The sequence below is a fragment of the Neofelis nebulosa genome, chromosome 11 (assembly GCF_028018385.1).
Source record: "Neofelis nebulosa isolate mNeoNeb1 chromosome 11, mNeoNeb1.pri, whole genome shotgun sequence".
In the NCBI taxonomy this organism is placed as follows: Eukaryota; Metazoa; Chordata; class Mammalia; order Carnivora; family Felidae; genus Neofelis; species Neofelis nebulosa.
The window spans coordinates 67,126,834-67,146,571 of NC_080792.1; the positions used below are offsets into that span (position 1 = coordinate 67,126,834).

The window sequence follows — 19,738 nt, forward strand, 5'->3', positions numbered from 1 at the left end:
GCCGCCGCCGCCGCCGCCGCCGCCGCCGCCGCCGCCGCCGCCGCCGCCGCCGCCGCCGCCGCCGCCGCCGCGGGTCCTGCGCCGCGTCCAGCCCGCCCCGCCCGACCCCGGCCCGACCCCGGCCGGCCCCGCCCGCCCGGCCCCGGGGAGGGATGCGGCGGCGCGGCGCCCAGGATGCCCCGCAGCCCCGGGACGCGCCTCAAACCCGCCAAGTACATCCCGGTGGCCACGGCCGCCGCGCTGCTGGTCGGCTCCAGCACCCTGTTCTTCGTGTTCACGTGAGTCCCCCGCGTCACCGGGGGCACAGGCGACCACAGCCGGGCCAGAAGGGGCAGGGGTCGGTACAACAAGGGATGAAGCTTGGCAGGGCTGGGGGGACAGGGCCCGCGGGCTGGGCAGGGCAGGGGGGCAGGGGCAGGGAGGGCTGGGCATGGCAGGGCTGGCACCAGGGCTATGCACACGTGAGCCCCCCGCCTGGGCTGAGACAGAAACAGTGAGTGTACCTATCCTGGGGCACCAGGGACAGGTGAGTTCTGTGTGTGGGGACACTAGTGGCTGGTGGGCATCTCATGGGTGTGCCAGGCCCTGAGTGTGAGGAGCTGGGCCCGAATAGGGGAGTGTGTGCTGTGGCTGCCCAAGGTGTGGCTGCAGCCCTCCCCTCCCAACAGGCTGCATGAGGGGACAGGGGCTGTAGAGAGCCACCAGCCTCCAGCAAGGAGCTGAGGGCAGCTCTTGGGTGTCCAGCCCAGGGCCAGAGCCAAGTTGTTCCTGCGTAGGTGTGGCCTGGCCTGGCTGCCACGTGCCTGCCCCAAAGCCACCCTTGATGCTGGCTTGGCAATGCCCTCCACCCTCCCTTGACCTTCTCAGGAAGGCTCAGGGTCGAAGCAGGAGGGCCCAGACCAGGTCACATCCAGGGACACCGGTCATGTCAGGCACTGGGACCCTTGAGTCAGAAGGTAGGCAGAGCCCTGGGCCCATGCAGCCATAGCTTCTTCACCTGAGACAGGTTGGCTCACACATCAGCCTGTTTACAACACAATTGTTGTGGGGCACCCCCCACCCCAGGTACAAGTAGGGGTTGGGGGTTCCAGGCTTTAGCCGTACAGATTTGGGACCACCCCCTTCCACAGGTCCCATGCCGAGACAGCCCAGGTAACTAAAGCTATGACCACTCAAGCCTTCCTGGGAACCTGAAGCCTGACAAGTGGCTGTAGCCAGTGAGGCCTCTGTTCTGAAGCAGGTCAGCCCTGGAGTGTGAGCCCAGAGCAGGGGTGAGCAGGAGCTGGCTTGGCACCCTTGGCCTTAGCAAGAGCGCGGAAGAGTGCGGATAGCAGCTGTGAGGATAGCGAGTCTGCACTGGGTGCCCATGGAGGTGCGGGAGCCCTCTACCTGGAGGCTGGGACTGGGTGGGCACCACAGGCTGCCAAGAGTGTGTTTAAAAAAGGCCTGTGTGGACGGGCTTATTTCTGGCTTTGGCAAGCAGGCATGTTCTTGTTATTCAGATGCTGCTGGCTGTGGGGCAGAGAGGAGAGAACTGCCCCAAAGGGCAGGTGGGCAGTGGGTGCAAGGTCTTCTGGAGGGGTGGGGCCCAGTCGTCCTGGCCCCGGGGCCAGTGTCTGGGACTTGGAAGGGCCTCAGGTGTGCTTCCTGGTAGCCTGACCTCCACTTACTGATCCTGGTTTCTCACTCCCAAAGTGCAGTTCAGTGTTTTTCCTCTCTAACATTAAAAGTAATACGTGTTCTCTTTCAAGAACTTGTGAAATGCACGGAAATAAATCTTTAAAGAAATTGAAATCAACCTTACCCCAGAGAGCCTGCCTGTATCTCCTCCTAGGCTCACCTAAGCCCCACTATAGTGAGTTTGTTGTGAGCCCTTCCCGTGATTTCAGAGGGCCCCTACAAGACTGCCCTATGAACTCGACTCCCAAGATGTGGGCGCTGATGCTCCTGGACCCTGCCAAGTTTTTCCTTCCTCTGTTCTCAGAGCTGGGGTTCTGGGTTCAGGAACAACAGCCCGGCGAAGTGCAGGTTTCCCTCAAGGGCACTGCAGGCCTTTTCCTGTGTCCTGCCTTGTATGTGACCCACTCTGCCTGAAAGAAGGTGGCATGTGTCCCTGCGGTAAGATGGGGGTGAAAGGGCACTAGCTGGGGGCCAGGCTCAGTGACCATCTAGCCAAGGGAGGCTTGATTGCCCTTGGGACCGGGCTCCCCTGAGCCTCTGAGGCCACATTCTCCGGGCCAAAAGGCCACTGGGGGCCCTAACCCACCCCCACCCCTGGCTCCCCTGGAGTCCTCCAAGACAACTGGGCTCCTGAGAGGGGTTCTGCCAGGCAAACCAGGCCTAGTGACACCACTCACAGCATGCAGATTCCAGGCAAGCAGGGCTCCCAGTGGTCCCCTCCTTGGGACAAGCCTCTGGTCACCCTAGCCCCCACACTTTCACTCTCTTTCTGCAGACTCAGACATGTGCTCAAAAAGGAGCAGTCTACTCCTGTGTCCTCCCCACCCTGCCCTTGGGCCCCCACAGGGTTCTTCTCTGTCTCTCCCCCTTGAACTTCACTGGGTGCTATGTGGCCCCAGGCCCCCTCTCTGTTCAGCAAACAGGAGTTGCCCCCTTTGAGGCAGGTCTACACTGACATCATACAGGGTGGGGAGCCAGGAGCCTAGAAGACCGAGGACCCCTTCCTCGGGCCAGTTCACTGAGGGGGCTGGGACAAGCAGATATTCAGACATGTTGCCCAGGAGAGGCTGGGGTGTGGATAGGATGACCAGAGGTGGGGCATCCCCCTTGGAGGATGGGGAGCATCACACTGAAGGGCAGGTATCCAGAGGCATTTCTCCTCCAGGAAGCCTTCCTAGGTTCCTGGTACAGTCGTGTCCCCTTGGGCTCCAGAAACCCTTCACATTGTGGCTCAGTGCCAGGTTGGGTCAGGTGCTGGGGTGGGAGGTGCCGTTTCTGAGAGCCTCCACCTCAGCCCCTTTCTCCTCCCAGAGCCAGTCTGCAGAATGACAGAGGACCCTGTAGACATCAGAAAACTGGAGCTGCTTTCAGACTACCAACACCTGGGGCCAGGCTAGGCCATCTTATGTCTGTCCAGGACCAAAGGTTTGACTTCTGGGATGTCGCAGTTAGTTCCCAGGACGGGCCTGAGCCTTCCCCAGACTCAGAGGCCCAGAAAGGACAGAAGGCCCAGGTGGACAGAGCTCCTGGCAGGGTCCACATGGGAAGGAAGGAAACTTGAGGTGAGCCCCTTGGCAGGCTTCACTACCTGTGGCCTAGGGTATCTTTGGCCTCCTGAACCTCAGTTTACCCATCTGCTCAGATGTCTGCAGGGACTGGAATGGGTACACAAGGACAGAGGCCCTGCCTGGCCTGACCAGGGCAGAGTGGCCACAAACCCTCTGGTCCCAGGTGCTCCCGTGTGTGAGCATTATTCTTAAACACAGTGTTAATGAAGAACCCGATTTAAATGAAAACTCCTGAGGTAAAATTTTCCATTCCACATTTAGCTGCGGTGCGCATACTGTCCCTGCAGAACCCCCCACCCCCACTGGGTGGTGTCTCCCTGCTGGGCCAGGCAGACTTGGGGCCTCAGTCTGGGTGGGGCCCATGGCGGTGGCATGTGGCCCTGACACTCAGGAGGCGGGGGCTGGATGGGGAGGAGGGCTTCTAGCTTCAGAGCTGGGCCATCCCCCACTCGGGCCCGCCCTGGGCCCAGAGTATGGCTGCAGCCAGCAAGGGGTGGCCATCCTCTGCCCGGAGTATACAGTCCCCTGGGTGGGAATGGAGTGTTGTACTTGTGGGCAGAGGGGCCCTCCTGGAGCCTAGGATAGATTCAAGGTGGACTGAGCAGTTCTGCCTGCCAGGCCTTGCCCACAGAGCTTTCATGTCCTCACATGTCCTCGCACTTGCCTGGTCCATGGGAAGCATAGGGAAGGGGGTCAGTGTGAGGAAGGGCACGTCTGCATCTATGTGTGTGTTTCTGCACGTGTGCCAGCATGTGCACAAGCGGGCCTATCTGTCTTTGCAAATATTTATGCATGTGTGTCTTGCGTGTCAATACGTGTCGATGTGTGCTTGAATACATGTGCCTTTTGAATGTGGTTATGTATGCACATGCGTCTGTGTGCATGCATGTACGGACATGTATTCACACAAGTGTGTCTTGGAGCATATTGTGTATCTGTGTGTGCATTGCTTATGTGTATGTGCGTGTGTCCCTGCATGTTCATGAGGATATGTATTCCTTAGGCATGACCCAGGCTAGGACCCTCCTTATGGCATGGCTTAGGGGCAAAGGCCCCCTGAGGGAGGATGGGGAGGACAAGAATGCATGGGGAATGCCTGATCCTGCATCTGAGTCAAGCCTGGGGGCTTGGCAATGGTGGGCAGAGGGGCCAATGGCTCAGGTCCCTGTTCAAGAACCTGCCCACTACCTCCCCAAAAGCCTGCCCAACACCAGCTGAGGCCCCACCCCACTCTCCCTGGTATGTGTGGCCCAGGCATGCAGGGGGTTGGCGCCCACGGTGAACAGAGGCTGCCCACCACCTCAATGCAAACGTTGCCCCATCACAGTGCAGATCCCAAACATGGGCCCATTGCTGTGCAGGTGCTATCCACTCCCCCCAGCCCCAGACATCTCATTCAGGGCCACCCATGCAGCCTGGCGGGATCATTGAGGTTCAGGGAGGACAGGCCACCTGGGCCACGGGAAACTCTGGTCAGTGTGGCTGGGGCGTTGCCCATGGGGTTCAGTCCCTGCCTGCCTGCATGATGGTTAGAATCCCAGCCCAGACGTAGGTTCACCCCAAGGCCTTGATATGTGACAAGCTCTCCTATACCTATTCCTTGCCTCTAAAATAGAGAAAACAGAAAAACACCCACCCCCCACAGCTGGAAGGGTGGATTTAATGTTCTACTGCACAGGGCAGGTAGTATCCACTGGCAAAATCTGGACAACAGTAATGGACAGGGCCCTTGCTCTGGCCTCCCCTATGTGTCCTCTTACCTTCAGTGCCCACCCACCTCCACCTTGTGTGTGCACATCTGCAGGCCCTGGAGCACCTCAGGACCTCTCAACTCCTTCCTCTCCCAGAGCAGGCTGGCCCCACTGATGCCACGGGACTCACAGGTGCATGAGAGCCCACACTTGCCCTTAATGATTTTGCTGTCAGTGTCTTGAAATTCTTGATACTTTTTAATTTTTTTTAATGTTTATTTACTTTTGAGAGAGAGGGAGAGACAGAGTGCAAGCGGGGGAGGGGCAGAGAGAGAGGGAGACACAGAATCTAAAGAGGGCTCAGGCTTGGAGCTGTCAGCAAAGAGCCTGACATGGGACTCGAACCCACGAAACACGAGATCATGACCCAAGCCGAAGTTGGACCGACTGAGCCACCCAGAAGCCCCTTGATACTTTCTAAACAAGGGCGCCCGCATTTTCATTTTGTATAGATTGCATAGCTAGCCCTTCCCAGAAGGCATCATGGAGAGCTGGCTTGTACCACCTGAGCGGGGCCCACAGTCCCGCACCTCTCCCTGGCTCCTCAGAGTACCTGGTTCTCTTAAGCGGGCACTTGCCTGCTTCTCTTCACTTGCCTGGAGAGCCCATCCCCACTGGCATTTTGGCTTCTGCCCCCACCCCGCCTTGCTGAGCAGACCATGCCTCAGGGACCCACTGTCACTTTGCTGAATGGGATTGGATCAGAGACCACAGCATACATTCAGCACCATCTGTATGCCAGGCTTCAGCCCACAGGGATGGGGAATGTGGAAGGCGTCTACTGGTGGGTGCTCTGGGCTGCCTGGGCAGGGGGTGGTAGAGAAAAGCCCTCCCGGCAGAGGGGACCTGTGTCCTCGGGGAGTGCATCCACCTCCACAGCAGGTCCTGGAGAAGAGGATGGGGTAACTTGCGGCTCCTGGCCCGCTGAGCCTGCTGCCGTGGGAAGTGGAATCTTTAAATAGCCTCTCGCTTTCCACTAAAAATAGCGAAGTTCTGCTACCATGGAGGTGGTTGCTGGGGTGGCAGGGCTGGCTCCTGGCCAAGACAGGCGTGGGTGCGCCAGCGTGGCCAGTGTGCGCTGGGGCGGTGGGTAAGGCCATGGGTACTGCTTACCCTGCTGGAGGCCACGATGCCCTGTCCTCTTAGGGCTACCGTAGGGGATCTCCTCTGGCACTCCCAACTCCACAGAGGGGCTAGTTATGGGAAGGGGAACAACCCCCCCAACTCCCAAGTGGGTGCCCCCCACTTGTCAAAGCAGCCAGGAGCCATGGGAGAGATCAGGAACCTGAGGCCAGAGGAACTTTATGGGAATCAAGTGAATGGACTCAGGGACCCTGCTGCAGGGTCAGGGCAGGGGACCACAGGCCATGTGCCCAAGTACTGGTTGTCTCCAGGGAGGGGTCTCTGATCAGGTCCCAAGAGGGCTGAAGAGGACACTCTCTGTGACAAAACACCCACCAGGGAGGTGTGTGTGACCCTTATGGGGTGCCAGGAGTCTGGAAAGGCTTCCTGGAAGAGGGGGCAGCCTTGGAGCCAAGGGCTGAGGGGTAGAAAGAGATGATGAGTGGTTGCGGGGTATTGTGCTTTTCTAGAGTCTCCAGGTATTCTGCACTGCCATATGGATAGTAAGGTGACAAACTAAAAAGAAGGGAAAAGAAGGGGCTGCCTGGATAGGGATGTGCCCAGTGGCCCAGACACTGAGACTGCACCCCTCAGGGAAAACCGGGGGTGACAACCCACCGTGCATTTACTGACAGAATTTTCCCTGGTGAAGGGGCCTTGCTGGGCTTGGGGACAGGTCTGGGTAAGGGCTGGGGCTGGCCTCTGTCTATCATAGTACACAGGCAGAGTGGGTTCATTTCTCATCCTGGGCTCCCGCCCCCCAGTCTGCCACCCCTCCGGCCCACGGGCTGCTCTGAGCCTCAGTTTCTTCAACTGTGAGTTGAGCTCCTAATAGCCACCTGGAGGGTTGCTGGAGTTGGTGTTGGCATAGAGGGAGCTAGCACACCATGCACAAGGTGCTCAGCCCCAATGGTTGAGTAGAGGAGCAGCAGGCTGATGTACAGGCGTCTCCCAGCAGGGATGTGGCAGCAGTGGCCTTCTTGACTCCCACGCTGAGCACTGATGGTGGTCTCAGTGGCCCAGTCTTCCTATGTGTGGCCATGCCTAATTCTTCTGCTGCCACCTCCCCTCCCCACCCAGCTTCAGCACCCCCAGACCCACCTCTATCCTGCTGTCCAATGCAGGTGCCCATGGTTGACTCGAGCTGTGTCCCCAGCTGTTCCCGTCTACAATGGCATCATCTTTCTCTTTGTCCTGGCCAACTTCAGCATGGCCACCTTCATGGACCCTGGCGTCTTCCCCCGAGGTAGGGCCCTGTACCAGGCACATAATCTGCTCACTTTCACTAGAGTGTAAGTGGCTGACATGAAAGAGCCTGGGGTGGGGTGGGTCCTCGTGTGTGGGCTGGCAGAGATTCGGGAAGGGCTCTCCTGCCAAGGAAGTCACTTTCCTGCCACCTTCCCCTGGTTCTGGCTCACAGCGGATGAGGACGAGGATAAGGAGGATGACTTCCGGGCCCCGCTGTACAAGAATGTGGATGTACGGGGCATCCAGGTCCGAATGAAGTGGTGTGCAACCTGCCACTTCTACCGTCCACCTCGCTGTTCCCACTGCAGCGTCTGCGACAACTGCGTAGAGGTGACCATCCCACCACCCTGTCCGCCCCCATCTCCATGTCTCTCCTCTCCCACCCACTTTGTGCCCTGACTCATTGCTCCTGCCCAGGACTTTGACCACCACTGCCCCTGGGTCAACAACTGCATCGGGCGCCGCAATTACCGTTACTTCTTCCTGTTCCTGCTGTCGCTCAGTGCACACATGGTGGGTGTCGTCGCCTTTGGCCTGGTCTATGTGCTGAACCACGCTGAGGGACTGGGAGCTGCCCACACTACCATCACGTATCCTTGGCCTAACCGCAAAGACAGTATGGGCTGGGGGCACATTCCACGGGGGAAACTGAGGCTCGGGGTGGGTTGGGGACTGCCTGACAGTGTGGGCTGGGGACTGCCTGGGAGTCCCCAGGGGGTGGGTTGCCATTCCTGGTTGGGTGGTGGTGGGAATAGTTTGTTCACAGGCACCTGCTCCATGTTTTTGCCTATGGCCATTGGCCTTAACGGGCCAGCATGGCCGTCATGTGTGTGGCTGGCCTCTTCTTCATCCCTGTCATCGGCCTCACTGGCTTCCATGTGGTGCTAGTCACTCGGGGGCGTACCACCAACGAGCAGGTGCTGACCTTAGGAGAGGGCCATGCAGTGATGGGAATGGGGGAGGTCCCCTATGGGCCAAGAGGGCCAGGACTACACCAGGACCATGTGGGGGTGGTGTCAGGGAAAGGGCTACTGGAGCCCTCTAGTGAGGTGGACTGTGCAGCTTCTATAGGGGGAGGATCTGGCCCTGGAGACTCTGGGTGGGGGAATGGAGTATGGGACCTCACCTGCCCTGTCCCCCTGCTCACTCCTACCTGTGGACAACTGTACTAGCAGTAACTCAGGACCCAGAAATTCTACAGCTTCCTGCAGGGACACTCAGGGTAAATGGGTGGGGGGGGGGCACTCATGGGCTGACCCTGCCCAGCCTACATCTGAGGAACCCCAGCTGTCCCTGCCTGTCCCCTGGTCCACCTTGGCCTGGACCTTGGGTGGCCAGGCTGGCTGAGGGGTCCCATGTCCACAGGTGACGGGGAAGTTCCGTGGGGGAGTGAACCCCTTCACCCGAGGCTGCTATGGGAATGTGGAGCACGTGCTGTGCAGCCCTCTGGCACCCCGGTGAGGCCTGAACGGGGTGTCAAGGGACCCCTGCAGGGTTTGGGGTGGGCAGGTGCGGACCCTCAGCCTGGTCTACTTTTGCCCTTGGCAGGTGTGGCCAGCCTTGTCTTTGGTGAGCGTTCAGGCCAGGTCACCCTGGCCATTGACCCCTTTGCCCCTGGTGCAGGTACGTGGTGGAGCCTCCCCGGCTGCCGCTGGCTGCTCGCCTGAAGCCTCCCTTCCTTCGGCCCGAGCTCCTGGAGCGAGCTGCCCCACTCAAGGTCAAGCTTAGTGACAACGGGCTGAAGGCTGGCCTGGGCCGCAGCAAGGTGGGGGCCCTGGGGTCAGGTAGGGGATGGGGTGAAGGCAGACCCTTGAAGGCAGGAAGCAACTATGTTGGAGGGGACCTAGAAGTGGAAGGGGGAGGAATTGGGTAGATTCTGGGGAATGGTCTAGAGCTCAGGGCCCAGGGAGGAGTCCCCATTATGCCCCACCCCTGGCCCATGCCCTGCCTACCACTGACCACGCCCCCTCCCAGTCCAAGGGCAGTCTGGACCGGCTGGATGAGAAGCCGCTGGACCTGGGGCCGCCACTGCCCCCCAAGGTGGAGGCCGGCACGTTCGGAGGCGACCTGCAGACCCCACGCCCAAGCAGTGCTGGTGAGGTAGGGGTGGCCAGACAGAGGGAGGGACATGGACTGACCCCAGCCTGACCGCGGTCCATCTCCCCAGAGAGCGCCCTGTCGGTGCAGAGGACCAGCCCCCCGACACCTGCCATGTACAAGTTCCGGCCTGCTTTTCCCTCGGGTCCCAAGGCTCCCTTCTGCGGGCCTGGTGAGCAGGTGAGGAGGCCTGGCCCTGCCCCAGGAGATTCTGCTCTACCCCTTCTGGAGACCCTGTCCCCAGAGGTCCCACTCCTAGAGGCCCCACCCCTGGGGCCATAGGGTCATAGAGAGCCTTGTGGGTACCAGCAGGGCCTCACCCTGTGGGCATCCCTGCTAGGCATGAGGGAAGGCCTGGCACAGGCAGTCCTGGCTGGCCCCTTCTCCTTGGCTGGCATTGCCCACTGGCCTGGTAGGCGGCTGCCCCCAGGAGCAGTATGTGCCAGGATGCCTGAAATTCCACCATTAGTCACTCTGTAAGGCCCACGGGAAGGCTTCAGAAGAATTTGAGATTGTTTAAGAAAGCACATTTATTTTTTCTGAGTTGTATAAGTATTCTACAATCACTGTGGAGCGGTTGGCAGCCCTGGACAGCTTGAGGAATGATCCAGAACCCTGAACATTCTGAGGCTGCCCACCCTCCTTCATGGCTGGCTGAGAGGCTAGCCTGTGCCTGGGCCAGTATACCTAGACCACTCCCCTTTCCTCAAGACCCCTGGCCTGTTTGATCCTGCATCTCAGGACCCTCTGGGCTGGGCAGGGCATCTGGGCTTCCCTGGCCAACATGCCATAGCCCTGCCCCAGGAGGAGTGTCCTTGGGAATGGGAGGCTTTAGGTACCCTTACCTGCCTCATCTCCTTCCTGGGATTGTCCTCGATCCCATGAAGATTCTGGCTGGTTGGCCAAGTACCCCAAGGCCACATTTGTCCCTACCAACACCCTGTCTCGGCTTTGAGGTTATGCAGGCTCTCATCCCCAGCCCAATCCGGCTCCGGCATGCCTTGATTCCGGGAGAATCAAAGAGGCCCCTCCTCCCTATTGCTGTGGCTGCCCCCCCGCCCCTCCCCAGGAGATCCTGCCCAGGTGGGCTCTGAGGGTACTGCCCTGGGTGGATGTAGCAGCCAGCTCTGGTCTTACCCTGCAGAGACTCCAATCCTCAGCTGTGAGGTGCCCAGCAGAGGGCTCTGGGCCACTGTGTGGTTATTGTGTCTCCTCAAGGTCCAGCTCCTGTGGCTGTTTCCCACAGCCCTCTCCTCTTCCCCGGGGAAGTAAGAGCAGGAGCAGGGTGCAAAGCCTTCTCTGGAGAGGCAGCATCTGGGTGCTCTGGTCTACCCTGTACCCACTTGCCTCTGTGGTGGGCAAGGAAGAGGTAGTCAGGGGATGGAGAGCTTCCAGGAACAGCTTGTTGGTTGCACGTGTGGCTACTTTTGATGTCAGGATTGTAGCTTCTGTGTGGACACAGAGCGCGTGGTGGCTGGGTGGGACATGGTGGCTGGGCAGTGGTAGAGGTGTGCCCTCTCTCCTTGTAGGTCCCGGGCCCTGACTCCCTGACACTAGGAGAGGACAGCATCCACAGCCTGGACTTTGCATCAGAGCCCAGCCTGGACCTCCCCGACTACACGCCCGGAGGCCTGCACGCAGCCTACCCGCCATCCCCGCCACTCAGTGCTGCTGATACCTTTTCGGGTGCCTTGCGCTCCCTGAGCCTCAAGGCAGCAAGCCGGCGGGGCGGGGACCACGTGGCCCTGCAGCCTCTGCGCTCTGAGGGTGGGCCCCCCACACCCCACCGCAGCATCTTTGCCCCCCACGCGCTGCCCAACCGCAATGGCAGCTTGTCCTATGACAGTCTGCTTAACCCTGGATCTCCCAGTGGCCACACGTGCCCAGCCCACCCCTCGGCTGGCATGGCCAGCTACCGCTCGCCCTACCTGCACCCGGGGGCAGTGGGTGACCCGCCACGACCCCCGCCCCGTAGCTTTAGCCCGGTGCTGGGTCCCCGGCCACGGGAGCCCTCGCCTGTGCGCTATGACAACCTGTCCAGGACCATCATGGCCTCCATCCAGGAGCGCAAGGACAGGGAGGAGCGGGAACGGCTGCTGCGCTCTCAGGCCGACTCGCTCTTTGGCGACTCAGGCGTCTATGATGCGCCCAGTTCCTACAGCCTGCAGCAGGCCAGTGTGCTGTCCGAGGGCCCCCGGGGCCCTTCCCTGCGCTATGGCTCCAGAGATGACCTGGTGGCAGGGCCTGGCTTCGGTGGTGCCCGCAACCCCGCGCTGCAGACTTCACTGTCCTCGCTGTCCAGTGCCGTGAGCCGGGCACCGCGGACCTCCTCCTCCTCCCTGCAGGCTGACCTGGCCAACAACAACGCCCCTGGGCCTCGGCCCGGCAGCGGCTCGCACAGGTCCCCGGTGCGCCAGGGCCCACCCTCCCCACCCAGCACACCCCGCTCACCCTCCTATGCAGGCCCCAAAGCTGTCGCCTTCATCCACACGGACCTCCCGGAGTCGCCACCCTCGCTGGCCATGCAGAGGTGGGTGCCAGGGGGCAGGGGGCTTCCCAGCACCAATCAAGTGTGCAACCGCCTGTGGGGCCTCTTGGCTGAGCACGTGGGGGTTGTCCAGGAAGCCAATGGCTGCCTATAGGGGTGAGCCTCACCCTCCTTGGAGGCTCCTGGCCAGCCTATATGGGGGTCACCCAGCTTTAAGGACACCCCGGCATGTCCCAGGATGGGAGGCAGGAGGATTTGCATCTTGAACACCTTCTCCCCTAGCTGGCATGATCAAGTGTAGCAGGGACCCCAGGGCTTCTTCCTCTGGAAATGGTGTCTGTCCAGGAGGCTGTATCTGGGGGACATCACCCCATGGCAGAACATGCTGCCCTGGGTGCACATAGCCCCAGGAAGTAAGGGCCTTTGCTCAGAGATGGGGAAACCGAGGCCTAGCAGGGCAGGCTGGTTCTAGGTCCCTAGCAGACGGATAATTGGAAGTTAGGCTTGCTGCCTTGCCAGGTCGGGTCCAAGTATATGAGCTGAACACATGGTGTGTGCTGAGCCCCACAGTGGGTGCATGGGGATCGTCGAGGTGTCACCCCTGCCACATTGAGCACAGGCTCAGTCAGGGAGGAGGTCCCTGTTGTGGGTGTAACTGTCCCAGTGGGTGGCAGCTAAAGGAGGGAGTGGCTCCCACCCTTGTGGATGTTTGGGCAGTGAGATCAGAAATGCTATTGGTCAATACTAGGCAGGCTGGAGGGCAGAAAGACCTCCCCTCATCTTCCTAGGAGGTAGTAGGGAAGGGGTCCCACAGTCACCCCTGGGCTCCCCAGCTTGGGGCGCTAGAACAGTGCAGGGCTTGGGGTTTTGGCCAGTGTCCACCTGGCCTCCCTGCACTCTGTGATCTGTGCCAGTGGGAGGGACCAAGGGACCTGGGAGGGGGGTGATGGCCATTCTGACATCTGTCTGTCTGTCCTGTGACAGCAATAGCCCTCCCTCTGCAGGCCCTGCATCCCCACCCATTTGCTGGTGGGACCTTCTGGGCTCAGAGGCAGGGGCTGCCCTGGGCTCTATCTACGTCTGCGTCATCTGTCCTGTTGCCTCCGCTGGCCTCTGTCATGCCGTGATCCCGTGTTCACTGTGGGTGTGCGTGTATGTGCTTGTTTTGATGCAGGGACCACCCTCAGCTGAAGACCCCCCCAAGTAAGCTTAACGGGCAGTCCCCGGGCCTGGCCCGCTTGGGGCCTGCTGCTGGCCCCCCAGGGCCCTCCGCCAGCCCTGCCCGGCACACGCTCGTTAAGAAGGTGTCCGGCGTGGGTGGGACCACGTACGAGATCTCAGTGTGAGGACTGACTGCCATCCATCCGCCGTGGAGCCCCGGGGACCAGGACCCCCAGCGGCTGCCCCCCCTCCCGACTTCTCTGCCCTGGGAGATGAGGAGGCCCAGTCCTGGTGTGGACACGTCAGCAGAAGAGACCACGCCTCCACGAGCCTGTCCCTCTTCCTCCGCCCGTCCATCCACCCATCTGCTCTCCAGGGCACAGCTGGGCTGAGGGCCCCCAGGCTGCAGGATCTGTGTGTTGGTACCCCTGTTCCCACAGGTGGGGGCGGCAAGGTGGTGCGGACTGCATCTGCACCGACTGCACCCATGCCCCTGAGGTTGTCCCCAGGCTGGTCCCCACCTACTCCCCTTACAGACGGGTCACTGTGGCCCAGAGATGGACAGAGAGGCCTGGGTCCCTGGCTGTACTGGACCGAGGCCCCACCGCCCGGCTGCTCCTAACTCGTTGCCTTTCAGGGACCTGCTGGAAGCTTGTAGCTTGGCAAGGCCAGTTCTTCTTCGGGGAGTCCAGCCCCGGCCTCCAGGCACCCAGCTCTGGGACTGCTCTGGGTTCTGACAGACAGGTGGACGATGGACAGACAGACAGCCAGCTGTGGGTGGGGTCTCGGCTCCGTGTGTCCTGTCTCACCCAGCTGGTGGGTGCGTCCCCGTGTCTGTGCGCTGCGCTGCCATGCCACGTCCCATGTGTTAACGCTCGGGCCCCCGCTGCTCCCACTGCCGGGAAACTCGCTTTCATTGAAGCCTTAACCTCTGCTTTATGCTCTTGTGGGAGGCGACTGGGGGCAGGTGGGAGCAGACACGGGCCGGACGCTGCTACAAGGTGCCCATGAGACCAGGAGTCCCCTCCCTGCCAAACTGGAGATTCCCCACCCCATGGCATGCAAAGTCTGGGCCCTACTGGAGCCTTGGCGTCCTTGTGGGAAGCACATCGGGGAGGGGGTCAGAGTTTTGCCTGGCGCCAGGGACCCGAGAGTAAGCACACGGCAGCGTCCGCTTGCGTTGTGTCTGTTTTATGTTTTTATATCTACATCTATATATCTATAATTTTATTAAAAAAAGAAAAAGAGTCATTTTGATCCTTTCCTTCAGCAAGGCCAGGGCTGTTGCTGCAATGCGGGGGCTCCAGGGGCAGGGGGCAGAGTGGGTCAGGCTCTGGGAGAGGTGTTGGCCAAAGGTGTGGGCATTCCTCGTGGGTGTTTCCACTGACTTAAGCTGAGTTGGAAGCCTGGAAGGTGGGGGCTGGCCGATGGGTCTTTGGCTGCCAGGTATGAGGCTCCCATGGGTCTGCGTCATCCCTGGTAGTAACAGGCCATTTAGAGAAAGGTTGGGGTTGCAGCCACCCTAGGGCCCCCTGGGAACCCAGCGGCTTTTGGGGGAGATGGAGTAAGGGAAGTAGAGGGTGCTTTGGGGGCCACCTGCTAGCTGAGGGCCCTGTGGGTGCCAGTGGTGCATCCTGTAGCTACATTTACTAGAACTCACCCTCCTGGCAACCTGAGTGCCTCCCCTACTCCCCCACCTCCCACTGCCAAATGTTGGGGGTGGGGGAATTGGGAATTCACAGCTTTTTAGGACTGAGACAGCCAGGTCAAAGACTTGGGGTCTGGGGCACGGGCTGGCCCAACGTGGGAGGCTAGCTGGGCCTCGGACCCTGCACTGGGCAGCTGTGCCTCATGCTGACCTCCACCTTTCTGCTTCTCTCTCATGGGACGCTGCGGCCCACAGGGGGCGGATCGGCACCTGCAGCCGTGGATGGGGCCGGCGTGGCCAGCCCAGGGTGCCCCCCGGCCTGCACCTATGCCACCTTGGCCTCCCTGAGGACCGCCCGCCACTGCGGGCACCCTGGAGCCCGGCCGCCAGGGCGCCTCCCCGAGGGGCTATGTGCCGCCTGCACTCAGCCGCCTCCAGCCTTTTCCCCGGTCTCTCGGGGCCTGAGCGGGACACCAAGTAGGCAGCTCCGGGGCCCCGAGAGGACAGCCTAGGAAGCCAGGCTGCCACAGACCCTGGGCTGTGGGCTGGGGGTCCCTTCTCCACCAGCCGCACCTTGACTGACTCCCAGCCCACTGGGGCTTGTGACCCTGTGCCCACCCACCTCAGGAAGTCCCCACCTGCTGTAGGGGGTCCAACACCCCAGGCAGGGGCCCTGGAGCTGCTGGGACCAGCATGGCCTTCCCGGGGTGTTGCACTAATCACCCCGACCTCCCTGCCTGACCAAGCACTTTAGATGCCACTTCCTCCCCAGGGAGCCCAGGCCTCTGTGGGTTGGGCTGGGGTGGGGGTCTCAGGTTGCCCCTGCAGGTCACTGCACTCCCCCCTCCCCACACCCAGCACATGAACAGATGCCTTAACCTCTTGGAGCCGCCAGCCTGGTGAGTCATCCAGGCCCTGCCTGGGCGGGGAGGAGATCCTGCCAGCCCAGTGTGTTCCTGGTGACAGCTCTGCCTGACCCCACCCAGCAGTCTTCACTCTTTCACTCCGAGATGTGGCACCTGGGGGACCTCAGACGGCCTGGCTGCCCACAGCCCTACAGTCCCTGCCAGCCAGCCAGGCCCTGGATGCCCCCAGGGGCAGGGCAGAGCTCTGGCCAGCCCTTTTCCTGCCTGGGCGGTGCCTCTAATTCTCCCACTTGGGGATGAGCAAGCCACAAAGTTACTCTCTATTGTCCTAAAAGGTATTTCCCCCAACCCCATTTAATGCCCTAAATAAAATTTTTGGTGTTTACCTCCATGGCTCTGTCCACCAACGTGGTCCCCCTGTCCTCCGAGCCTTGGGGCAGTGCCAGGAGGCTGGGCTGGACAGGGACCCTGAGTCAGGGAGGGGACAGGAGTGGGAGGTGGGAGGGTGATGGCCGGTCAAGTGTGGGGAGGGTGGGGTGGTCGGCTAGATAAGGACAGAGGGTTATATGAGGGGTGTGAAGTCAGTGGGTCAGCAGATTCAGGACTGAGAACCTCATCCCTGAGGTCTACTGATTGGGCCCAGCCCCAGGGATGAGGCCTGAGGATCCTCATCCTCACTTTCAGTGGAGACCCTCCTGCTACACCCTCTGCTCAGAGCCCTCCCTGGTGGCCAGGGGTGGGCTGGGGGCTTCCTGTGGAGGCGCTGATGACCAGTGGACAGATGGGGTGTGGGCACTGAGGCAGGGGCACCACTCTGAGGAATCCCCACTGTGAGACTGCCCTCAGAAGGCTGCAAAACCTCCTGCCCCTCTCCCCTGTTTCCATGGAAACAAGCTCACGCGCTGCCGTGTGTGTCACGACTGTATGTCCAGCCGCAGGCCCAGCCCTCAGGACAGACCCCGCCTCCACCCTTCTCCGCAGCTCCTGGTGGGGATGGCGTGTGGCAGTGCCGTGGGCAGGGGCCGGCGCGGCCGCTGGGCACCCGGGGCAGCGCCGGCCGCCTGGCCTCCTCCTCGCTGGGGCCGCTGGGCCTCCGGCCTAGAAGGGCAGGAAGTCGTCCACCTCCAGGTGCAGGAATGGGCCCAGCAGGGCCCGGAGCTTCCAGACAGCGGCGCGGCTCAGCAGGGGAGGCACCAGCCCCTCGAAGGGCGCGGGGTCCACCACGTACACGTAGGCGGCGGTACAGGCCAGCAGGGTGCCCAGCAGCAGCCTCAGGGCCAGCAGCCTGCGGGCGGCGGCGGTCAGGGGGCGGGGGTGCCCATGGGGATGGTCCCAGGGGACTGGGCTCTACCAATGCACTCACATAGCCACCTACCAGAGCTGGCTTTTGAGGCCCTCGGAACATCCCAGCTGAGGCCTTGCCTTCTGCAGGGGAGGGGCTGGGTCAGAGCTTGCCCCCAATGGCAGGGGTCCCTGTGCTGCGAGTTCTTACCTTCTCCCCACTACCCCACCAGTGCCCAGGACAGGCACCTGCAGCCATGTCTCAGGGTCATTTGGCTCCTGGTGTGGCTCCCTCCCTGGGGCCTCCTCCATTGTAGCCTGCATCTCCTCCCTGAGAGGGGCCTCCAGGGTGAGGTCAGACTGGGAAAGGGTGTGGGGTGGGGGGCTTACCGCTATGCATGCCATCTGCTGCTCCTTCCTGGCCTGCGTGCGGCACTGGGCACGCTCCCTGGGGACGGGGGCTGTATAGTCAGGGCCATGTACGTCCCCCACCCCAGCCTGCAGCACCTCTCGGTCTGGTGTAGTGGAACTGGGGAGGGGTCAGGGGTTGATCCACCCATCCTGGTCAGAACACCAGCCCCTTTCCCAGTTCAGCCAGGGCCCCAGACCCCTGACCCTGCACATCACCCTAGAATCTCCAGCTGAATGTCCTCCATCTGGTCTAGTACTCCCCGGATGTCCTTCTTAAGGTTCTGGCAGGGGGCGGGGGGAGGCAAAGGAAGTAAGACAGGTCCTTTAACCCTGACTATTCTGCTATATTCCCCTGTTTCTCAAAGCTCCCCTGCCCCTGCACACTTTGCCTAGTCCCTGTTCCCTTCATTCTCCAGGTGTCACCCTTTGAGTACCTACCAGGAGCCCAGTGGCCTGGTTGTTCAGGGCCATATGTACCTCGGCCACGCCATCCCATACCTGGTGGGAGAGGGGAGGCTGGGTCACATGCTCCAAGGAACAAGACCCATGGATGTGTCCCACCAGGTGGGTCCCCCAGCAGCTGTCCCATCCCAGCCAGGCAGGCACCTCGGTAATGGCCATCTTCTTCCTCTCAAAGGACAGTCGGATCTGCTGCAGTTCATTCTGGAGGATGGTCACCATGTGGGCACAGGCAAGGCCAGCAGTGTCAGTTCTTTCTTCCTCTAGCCACTTAGGACTGCTGCATAAAGAACCCCTGTCCCCCACCTCTGGCCCAACTCCTGGAGACCCACCTAAGACTGCTGCATGAAGGACCCTGCCCCTTCAGCCCAGTTCCCAGGGACCCACCTGAGACTGCTTCACGAAGGACTCTTCCCCCCGGCACAGCTCCTGCCGCAGCAGCTGCAAGGGTGCCCCGTCCTCCAGGGGCTGGGCACTGGTCTGCTCAGGGGTCTGTGGAAGAGCCCTTGGATCAGCCCCAAGGCCATGGGCAGCATCTGTGGTCACGGACTGCTTGAGAGCCAGAGCAGGGGTATGGTACATGGAGTCACTGGGTCATTCCTGACAGCTGCCCTCTGTCCAGCTGGGGCCAGATGTCTGCCATGCACTTACCCAGGCCAGGGCCGTGCAGCTCGAGTGCTCCGGGCATAGGGGCAGAAACTGCTGCCCTGGCCCCAGGAGGGCCCCCAGCTGCTCTCGCAGATCCTGGTTCTGTCTTTTCTGAGGATGGGAGGCAGAAAGATGGGAGTGCTTGTCATAGCCACTTCTTGGGCAGGGGACTGAGATAGCGGGGGCTGGGGCAGAAGCTGGGGCAGAAGCTGCGGCTCTGTGAACAGCTTCAAACCCATTGCACAGATGGGCTCTGAGCCTGGGCTGGCCCCACAGCCTCGGTGGGCTCTTCACTTACCAGATTCTGGTTTTCCTGCTCCAGCTGGAAGAAGGACTGCTCTGCAGGACCCAGGGGCACGTTCTGGAGCTGGGAGGGGGCTGCCTTGGGTGAAGCCGGGGTTCCTGCCCCTGTTGGCAGGGGTGGGCAAGGGCCGGGTCTGGGCCCTGAGCTGGGGGATCCCCCTGGCCTGGAGGCCCCTTGCTCTCGTCCTGAGTGCAGGGGCCAGCCCCACCCCAGCCTTGCCTCCTCTTGCCCTCGTTTTGTCCCCGTTGGGTCTCTCGGTCTCTGTTGCTGCATCTCTCCCTCTTCATTTGCCATAAAGCTCCCAGGTACCTCAGCCCCTACCCTGGGCCCCCCGCCTCCTACCCCCGGAGGTGGGAAAGGTCTGGCCGGCTCTATTGAGAGAGTGGAGCTGAGAGGTACCAGGCAGGGCCATCTTACAAACCCCTGGCAGGGTGGATCCAGGCAACCTGCATGGCTGCTCGAAGCTGATGGTTGGGGGCATTGGGGGTGGGAGTGGCCACAGGGACCCAGGGTTTTTGGCCCCTCCATAACCCCTTCTAAACCCCAGGTCCAGGCTCTAGCCTGGCCTGACGTGCCACCCTCTTATTGAGGGCCCTCTAGGTGTCATGGCTCACAGGTCTTCCTCTAGGGTGCCTGTCACAAAGGCCTGGGCACATCCAGGGAGGTCACAATGGGTCAGGGCGGTGGCCAGAGCCAGGGCTGGTGGGGCCCCTCCCACCCCATCCCTGTTTTTGAAGTACCCTCCTCCACTCACCCCCTCTGCCTCTTCTTCACCCTAGCTCACTCACCAGCCTTAGCTATTTTCTGAAAACATAAAACAGATCATGCAGACACAAGGTTAAAACAAAAACAAACGCCAAACAAAGTGTCCAGTGTGACTCTCCCACCTCAGTCCCCCGCCCCCCACCACCCACAAGCCTGATCATGAAGCTCTTTCTGGGGTTGGCTGCACATTCTGCACAGCTGAGCGCCCTGTGCCTTCACCTCCTCATCACACAGAAGAGGT

At 61.2% G+C, this 19,738-nt stretch overlaps 2 protein-coding genes across 23 annotated transcripts; one reads left to right on the forward strand and one right to left on the reverse strand.

Annotated features, from left to right (window-relative positions):
- The first annotated feature begins 10 nt into the window (after positions 1 to 10).
- On the forward strand, positions 11 to 16,014 carry ZDHHC8 (zinc finger DHHC-type palmitoyltransferase 8). 4 transcript variants are annotated; one of them, XM_058693036.1, is made up of 11 exons: positions 13 to 278; positions 7,246 to 7,367; positions 7,542 to 7,699; positions 7,787 to 7,959; positions 8,184 to 8,286; positions 8,735 to 8,826; positions 8,993 to 9,134; positions 9,344 to 9,464; positions 9,537 to 9,646; positions 10,996 to 11,996; positions 15,019 to 16,014. In XM_058693036.1, exons 1-11 carry the CDS (start codon positions 175 to 177, stop codon positions 15,242 to 15,244), a joined length of 2,352 nt encoding a protein of 783 aa, XP_058549019.1. In that variant the 5' UTR covers positions 13 to 174; the 3' UTR covers positions 15,245 to 16,014. The 4 variants fall into 4 exon arrangements, with proteins under 4 accessions (XP_058549021.1, XP_058549022.1, XP_058549019.1 ...); XM_058693037.1 differs by lacking the exon at positions 15,019 to 16,014 and adding an exon at positions 13,129 to 14,366 and having other exon boundaries at positions 15 to 278; XM_058693038.1 differs by lacking the exon at positions 9,537 to 9,646 and having other exon boundaries at positions 11 to 278; positions 9,344 to 9,469.
- Positions 14,291 to 19,351, reverse strand: CCDC188 (coiled-coil domain containing 188). 19 transcript variants are annotated; one of them, XM_058693048.1, is made up of 10 exons: positions 18,727 to 19,351; positions 18,432 to 18,539; positions 18,168 to 18,332; positions 17,928 to 17,984; positions 17,760 to 17,819; positions 17,301 to 17,358; positions 17,005 to 17,054; positions 16,529 to 16,727; positions 16,016 to 16,097; positions 14,291 to 14,591 (listed from the first exon to the last, which is right to left on the reverse strand). In XM_058693048.1, the coding sequence occupies exons 1-10, from the start codon at positions 19,258 to 19,260 to the stop codon at positions 14,504 to 14,506; spliced, it is 1,401 nt and encodes a 466-aa protein (XP_058549031.1). In that variant the 5' UTR covers positions 19,261 to 19,351; the 3' UTR covers positions 14,291 to 14,503. The 19 variants fall into 19 exon arrangements, 16 of the variants coding, with proteins under 16 accessions (XP_058549031.1, XP_058549027.1, XP_058549025.1 ...); XM_058693041.1 differs by lacking the exon at positions 17,005 to 17,054 and adding an exon at positions 17,538 to 17,602 and having other exon boundaries at positions 14,482 to 14,591; positions 16,529 to 16,914; positions 17,301 to 17,439; XR_009251122.1 differs by having other exon boundaries at positions 14,555 to 14,591; positions 16,016 to 16,173.
- Positions 19,352 to 19,738: the final 387 nt, after the last annotated feature.